The following is a 7,545-nucleotide window of genomic DNA, read 5'->3' as shown; positions in this document are numbered from 1 at the left end:
GCTGAGGCAAAGAGGACATGGAGAATCTCAGACCTATCTACAGCTGTTCTTGTTAAATGTAGCAGTGGCCGCACAGCATCTTCTATGTTTCTTCCTTAACTGTTCCTGAGGTGGTAAAGACTCCTTATGGTGTCCTTGAATTGCCTTTCAAGTTCAGACTGCATTTCAATTTGGATTATTGCTCTGCTTGGAGGATGCTGTCCTTGAAGACCAGCTGTACTGAGCTCTGCAACCATGCCTTGGCAATTGATTCCATCACTATCACCCCACTGACTCCAACACTAATAACTCCAGATTATCCTGTGTGTGCCCCTTGCTGAGACCATTGCTGCACATTTGGGCTATAGCACCCCAGATGTGGCACCAGGCAAGTTCCTTCTTGCCATAAGGAATCCTGGTACCATGCATCCAAGACCTTGTGTGTGCGAAAGCTTTGCTTCAAAGCAGAGACGTGGCATGGACAGAGGAATTCCGCATGTCTTTCTAGCCCTCGGACTACAAACCAGAATGAAATGCCTGAACTCACTAAACTGAAAACATTCCCCCAGCTTGGAGAAAGTAAATCCTTCCCTGTCACATGCCTGGTGTCCTCTCTAATGATGGGGGAAGAAAAGGTGATTCTCATGCCCAGTGGTTTATCTAATAGAAGAGATTTCACTGCTGGGACAAGTGTCTCTGCACAGCTGAGGGAGGGACCGTCAGTGATTACTTCAGCCTTGGGCTGGTCTTCTGCTGATGAGCTGGGACAGGCTCCTGGGATGCAGGGAGCTTATGGCACCATGGGAGTGTAGAAAGCAGAGAGACAGCTCTGTCCAGGAGCAGCTCCTCTGCAAACGTGGAGGGGAGATGAGGAGGCAGACAGAGGTTAAAGGCAGTCTGCAGTGGAAGGCATCTTCACAGCCTTTAACACCATAAGTCTCTGGCCATAGGGCAATGCACAGGAGTTCCTGGAGGGATCTCCTCAAGTTGCACATCCCATGGTTGGTGTGGAGGAGAAGGATGAGTTCCAGAGCAGGGATTCCCTGCCGCATCATCGGAGGGACAGGGTATGACAGCTTGTTCCTCCCAGGGAGGGCTGCAGGGTGTGAAGGTGGGTGTGCAGGCAGGGGTGCCCAGGGCTGTCCTTCCCAGCAGGGTCCCTGCACCCCAGGGGGCTGTGTGATGGAGCAGGGACTCTGCCACCTGCCAGGGTCAGCACTCAGCCTGCCTGGGGAGCTCCCCATGGCACTGTGGGGAGAAGCTGAGTGCACAAGGAGTGACTGCCCGCATGGCAGGATACCTCCGCTGTTGAGAGTGTGCTGCATGTGTCAAGGCTTCCCACAGCTCCACATCACCCCAGGACATTTGCAGAGAGTCCTTTTGCAGACGAACAGCAAGGCAGTATTTGCCTGAAAGAGAAGCAGTCTGTGCTTTGACTTTTCTCCTCTTGGTTGTCTGGGTGCGCAGTGGGAGATGGGAACTTTGTTCTCCACTCTGGAGAAGGCATGGAAACCCCAGTTCTTGTCAGGCCATGTCTGAGCGGCTCCTTAGCCCCTGCACACACAGAAATGCTCCTGGCCAGTGCCCTGCTGTGGGAGGTGTCTGCAGAGCAGAGGTGAGCACACAGCGGGTGGGATGCGGTCTGTGAGCACTGACACAGAGAGATATGGGGACAGAGAAACAGCTCCTGGCAGGGACAGCTCCAGACAGCAGAGACATGGGCAGGGAGGGACAGGAAGCTCTTTCCAGAAATGCTGTGGGAAGCATGATTTGGGCACATCCCTGCCATCCCCTGCAGTTCAGACAGCTTCCCCAGAGCAAGGCCATAGTCTCCTCTCCAGCACAGATTTGACCCCAAGGACACAGGGTCCGGGGCCTGAGTCAACTCCTCGGCAGCTGGACCTCCAGTCTAGAAGTGCCTGTGTCCTACAGCTGATACACAACAAACAGGCTAAAAATGAGTGCCCCACATTGCTGCTGTCTGTGAGGCGCAGAGCACAGCTGGGTAAGGAGAAGGCTTCTCTGCATGCCCATCAGCCTTTCGCTTCTTGCTTCTTTCTTCTGCAGCATAGCCGTGTTCTTCCTTGTTTCACCATCTGTCTGTCATACTCTTGCTCTTGGGGGGTTAGTTTCTACGCTGACTCCAGTGCCTCATGGAAACTGCACGTCTAAGCTGTGTTTTGGACATTCTGGCAGAATGTCATTCACTTATTAGGGTTGGGGAATGAGCTGGCTCATTCCTCTTTCAGCTCAGGGAGGGAGATTTCTATAACAAATGGCATGGGCTTTTCTTCGGATAAGTCATTCCTAACTTAACGCTGTCTTTTCCTCCTTGGACAGTTCCCCACTCCCAGAGGAAGAAAATGTCCAGTGCCAGCTCCATCACCCTGTTCATCCTCCTGGCACTCACAAACACATGGGAGCTGCAGCTTGTGCACTTCTGGCTCTTCCTGGCCATCCACCTGGCTGCTCTCCTGGGCAATAGCCTCATCATCACTGCCATAGCCTGCGACCACCGTCTCCACAACCTCATGTACTTCTTCCTCCTCAACCTCTCCCTCATTGACCTGGGCTCTGCTCCACCACTGTGCCCAAATCCATGGCCAATTCCCTCTGGGACACCAGGGCCATCTCCTATGTGGGATGTGCTGTCGAGCTCTTTCTGTTTGTCTTTTTCATTTCAGCAGTTTTTTCTTCTCACCGTCATGGCCTATGACTGTTACATTGCCATGTACAACCCCCTGCACTATGGGACCCTCCTGGGCAGCAGAGCTTGTGTCTGCATGGCAGCAGCTGCCTGGGGCAGTGTTTTCCCCTATGCTGTGCTGCACATGGCCAATGCATTTTCACTATCCCTCTGCAAGGGCAATGCTGTGGACCAGCTCTTCTGTGAAATCCCCCACATCTTTAGTCTTTCCTGCTCAAATGCCCACCTCAGGGAAATTTGCCTTCTTGTGTTTAATCCTTGTTTAGCATTTGGGTGTGTTGTGGTTTAACCCTGGCTGGCAACCAAGAACCATACAGCCACTCGCTCACTCCCCCCACAATGGGACAGGGAGATAATCAGAGGAGTGTTGGTTCTTGTATCAACTTTAAGGTTACCCGAAGGATCACGCAGACACCCTGCCGTCTGCGGGTCAAGGAAACACAGCATACACAGTATGGATGCTCCAAGTGATGCAGTTTAATTTTGAGCCCTAAGTTTTATAGCAAAGCCACATTCCAGTCCTGCCAGTCACTGTGTGGTCACGGTGATGTCCTCTTGCTCCTCCTCTTCTTGGCCTTGCGGTTACTGCCCACTCGGCTTCTGCATTTCTTGCATACCACAGAGGAGTAAAAGTGAGAAAAGTCGTGGGCTGAGATAAAGGCGGTTTGATAGGGAAAACAAAAGACACACACACAAGCAAAGCAAAGCAAGGAATTCATTCACCACTTCCCATGGGTAGGTGGGTGCTCAGCCATCTCCAGGAAAGCAGGGCTCCATCCTGCGTAATGGTGACTTGGGAAGAAAAAACACCATCGCTCCAAACGTCCCCCCCTTCCTTCTTCTTACCCCAGCTTATACACGGAACATGATGTCATATGGTCTGGAATAGCCCTTTGGTCAGCTGGGATCAGCTGTCCTGGCTGTGTCCCCTCCCCACTTCTCATGCACCTGGCAGAGCTGAGAAGTCCTTGTGCAGTCTAAGCACTACCCAGCAACAAATAAAACATCAGTGCGTTATCAGCATTCTTCTCGTACAAAACCCAAAATACAGCACTGTGCCAGCTACAGGGAAGAAAATTAACTCTGTCCCAGCAGAAACCAGGACAGGCTGTTTTGTTTTCATTGTGCTGTCCTACGTGCAGATCTTCAGGGCTGTGCTGGGGATGCCCTCTGAGCCTGGGCAACACAAAGCCTTTTCCACGTGCCTCCCTCACCTGGCTGTGGTCTCCCTGTTTATAAGTACTTTAATGTTTGCCTACCTGAAGCCCTCCTCTATCTCCTTCCCATCTCTGGATCTGGTGGTATCAGTTCTGTACTCAGTGGTGCCCCCAGCGTTGAATCCCCTCATCTGCATCATGAGGAGCAAGGAGATCAATGATGCCCTGAAGAAACTGTTTGAACACATAGTATTTTAACATCGTTAAGTATCCATCATCTTTATATGACTTCCAGGGTAGCTCAGGAAAAGTCAGGACCATCTTGTGTTCTTTATTTTAGATTTGGTTTTTTATATGTGTGATAATATTAATTGCAATTAAATAGCATTATTCATCCCACTTCTTCTTGATATTCAACGTTGGTTTTTTTTTTTTTTTTCTAAGGAACTATCCTAATATATCTAAGGAAGAAGTCTCCTTGCATAAATAAAGAATCCAGCAGAAAATCATTTGTTTGAGCTCCCACCTTTTAAAAAACTTTTCCCAGGCACCACCATTGGCAGGTTCCCTTTCTGGAGCTGAGGACACAGGCACCACCTGTCCCCCTGCAGCCCATGGAGGGCTCTAGAAACTGACCATCGGTTGGGCTTTCATGGGACTTTGTCTTGGAAGGGGTTCACTCGGAAGGAACAGCAAAAGAGTGAGGAGCTCAGCCTCATGATGAAAAAAGTTTTCCTTATCTCCAGGCTGAAAACTTATTGGTTCATTCCCAACATACACCATCATTAAGAGCCTGGCTCTGTATTTCCCATATGCCCCTCACAGGTACTGGCAGGCTGGGATGAGGTCCCACTCAGCCTTCCTTTCTCGAGGCTGGACAAGCCCAGCTCCCTCAGCTTCTCCCCACTGGCAAAATGCTCCAGTCCCTGGCTGTCATGAGGGTCTGTCACTAAACCCACTTCGGCTTGCCAGTAGCGCTCCTGAATTGGGGATGTGAAATCTGGATGGAGCATTCCACAGAATCCCTGCCCGTGATTGTGTTTCTTGTCATCCAGCCCAGGATGCTGGTGGCCTCCCTTGCTTACAGGGCAAATGGCTGCCTCCTGTCCAGCTCATTGCCCACCCAGACCTTTCCCACAGAGCTGCTCCCAGACAGGAAGACCCCAGCCTGTGCCATTGCCAGGTTGAGTGCCCTGCAGGGGCAGAAACGGGCATTTGTCCTTCTGGGATTTCCTGAGGGTCCTGCCATTATGGGCTCTCCTCTTCCCTGAACACCTTCATTGAGCACAGAGGCCTGGGAGACCTTTTCAGTAAAGACTCAGGCAAATAGGGTGATGAGCCTCTCAGCCTGTCGTTGTTTAAACCCCAGAAAGCACATAAACACCACAGAGCTGCTCGCTCAATCCCCCCATAATTGGAAGAGTAAAAGTGAGAAAACTCATGGGCTGAGATAAAGACAGTTTAACAGGTAAAGCAAAAGTTGTGTGTGTGCAAGCAAAGGAAGACAAGGAATTCATTCACCACTTCCCATGGGCAGGCGCTCAGCAGTCCCCAGGAAAGCAGGGTTCCATGACAGGTAATGGTTACTTGGGAAGACAAATACCATAACTTTGCATGTCCCCCCCTTCCTTTCTCTTCCCCCACACATATTTGCTGAGCACGACATCACATGGTCTGTAATATCGCTGTGGTCAGTTGGTTTCAGTTTTGCTGGCTGTGTCCCCTCCCAGATCCTTGTGCCCCTGGTAGAGCGTGGGAAGCTGAGAACTCCTTGACTAGTGTAAGCACTACAGTACAACTAAAACATCAGTTTATTATCAACATCACTCTCTTACCAAATTCAAAAAGCAGCACTACGTAAGTCATCATTAAGAAATTAATTATATCCCAGCAGAAGGAAGGACACAGCACCATTGGTGTCTCCTGTTTACCAGATCACTACCCACTTTCAGCAGAAGCCCTGCATTTCTCTTCTTCAGCCTCAGGCTCTAACACAGCAATTGCAGCTCTTCTCTTTGCTCTTCACTTTTCTCCCAGCCACTCCAGGTGGTCACCCCTGGCAGCAGCTTCATGCCCCTGGCAGTGCCCTGTCCTGTGCTGGCCCGGCCCTGCTGTTCCACACATGGTCCCATGGACCCACTGTGCAGGCACAGCATGGCAAAGAGTGTATTTGGTGTAAGGAACAATTTCTCTTCATGATCTCCATGACATACCCATTGTGCCCTGTCCTCCTTCTGTACCTCCTACTTGAGACAGCCTCCACCAGATTCTAGAACCTATCCATATCCCATGTGGTGTTTTGCAGATATCCCTGCTTGAGGGTCTGCCAGGGTCTGGACAAGGAGAGAGGTCGAGCAGGGCTGGCCGTTCCCCCAGTGCAGGCACTGAGCCCAGCAGCAGGAGGGAATGGCCGTGCAACAAAACTCACCCAAAAACCTGTGGAGAGCAGCCAGTGCTGGAATTCACCAAATACTGAGGCCTCCAGTGAGAGCTCACTCCAGTCCCAATCCCTAACACATCGCCCCATGCCCTCCTCCCTGCAGCCCATGGAGAACCCCAGCAAATCAGCACAGCCACGTTGGGGGAAATTTCTTCAGTGTGTTCCTGACCTCAGCTTTGGAAGAAGAGCCCAACCTCCAGACAGAAGAACAGAGGAAACACCCTTTAATGACAGAGATGCAACAGGGGAGGTCAGCCGTGCCATCGGGCCAAACACATGTGCAAAGATCTCTGGGTCAGATATACTGGGTTCATGCCTATGGAGAAGTGGAGTGCATGCAGACATTCCTGGGGAAACAGAATTATCACAGAAAAAACACCCAAAGCTCAGGAGGTTCCCCAGAAACATTGGAAATTACTTGTTGAAGAGAGACATGGAAAGATTACTTCTGAAGAAATACTACTGATGGAATCAGCTTTTTCAGTGCATCCTTGAGCTCCTGGTTCCTCATGCTGTAGATGAGGGGGTTCAATGCTGGAGGCACCACTGAGTACAGCACTGCTACCACAAAGTCCAGCAAAGGAGAGGAGATGGAGGGGGGCTTCAGGTAGGCAAACATGACAGTGCTGATAAACAGGGAGACCACGGCCAGGTGAGGGAGGCATGTGGAAAAGGCTTTGTGCCGCCCCTGCTGAGAGGGGATCCTCAGTACAGCCCTGAAGATCTGCACATAGGACAGCACGATGAAAACAAAACACACAAAAGCTACAGAAAAACTAACCACAAGAAGGCCAACTTCCCTCAGATTTGAGTGTGAGCAGGAGAGCTTGAGGATCTGTGGCACTTCACAGAAGAACTGCTCCACAGCATTGCCTTGGCAGAGAGGTATGGAAAATGTATCGGCAGTGTGCACAAGAGAATTGAGAAATCCACAGCCCCAGGCAGCTGCTGCCATGTGGACACAAGCTCTGCTGCCCAGGAGGGTCCTGTAGTGCAGGGGTTTGCAGATGGCAACGTAGCGGTCGTAGGCCATGACAGTGAGCAGAAAATACTCTGCTGACATCAAAAAGATAAAGAGAAAGACCTGGGAAGTACATCCTGCATAGGAGATGTCCCTGGTGTCCCAGAGGGAATTGGCCATGGATTTGGGGACAGTGGTTGAAATGGAAGCCAGGTCGAGGAGGGAGAGGTTCAGGAGGAAGAAGTACATGGGGGTGTGGAGGCGGGGGGAGCCAGCTATGACGGTAATGATGGTGCCGGTG

General features: G+C 51.0%; 2 protein-coding genes and 1 pseudogene across 2 annotated transcripts in view; 1 reads left to right on the top strand and 2 right to left on the bottom strand.

Moving 5' to 3' along the window:
- The window catches only part of LOC104133352, a 26,072-nt pseudogene extending 23,386 nt beyond the window's left edge, over nucleotides 1-2,686 (bottom strand).
- On the top strand, nucleotides 2,685-4,101 carry LOC104133351 (olfactory receptor 14C36-like). The gene is made up of 2 exons (XM_035902114.1): nucleotides 2,685-2,959; nucleotides 3,789-4,101. The coding sequence occupies exons 1-2, from the start codon at nucleotides 2,685-2,687 to the stop codon at nucleotides 4,099-4,101; spliced, it is 588 nt and encodes a 195-aa protein (XP_035758007.1).
- Nucleotides 4,102-6,725: 2,624 nt separating this feature from the next.
- LOC104133350 (olfactory receptor 14J1) overlaps nucleotides 6,726-7,545 on the bottom strand; it is a 16,309-nt gene continuing 15,489 nt past the window's right edge. The window contains exon 2 of the mRNA XM_009646743.2: nucleotides 6,726-7,519. Coding sequence (XP_009645038.2) covers nucleotides 6,726-7,519 — 794 coding nt within the window. The remainder of the gene's footprint in view (nucleotides 7,520-7,545) is intronic.

The sequence above is a fragment of the Egretta garzetta genome, unplaced genomic scaffold (assembly GCF_000687185.1).
Source record: "Egretta garzetta isolate BGI_Z169 unplaced genomic scaffold, ASM68718v1 scaffold119, whole genome shotgun sequence".
In the NCBI taxonomy this organism is placed as follows: domain Eukaryota; kingdom Metazoa; phylum Chordata; class Aves; order Pelecaniformes; family Ardeidae; genus Egretta; species Egretta garzetta.
Note: the sequence above shows the minus strand (reverse complement) of the source record. Positions and strands in the feature narration are given on the sequence as shown.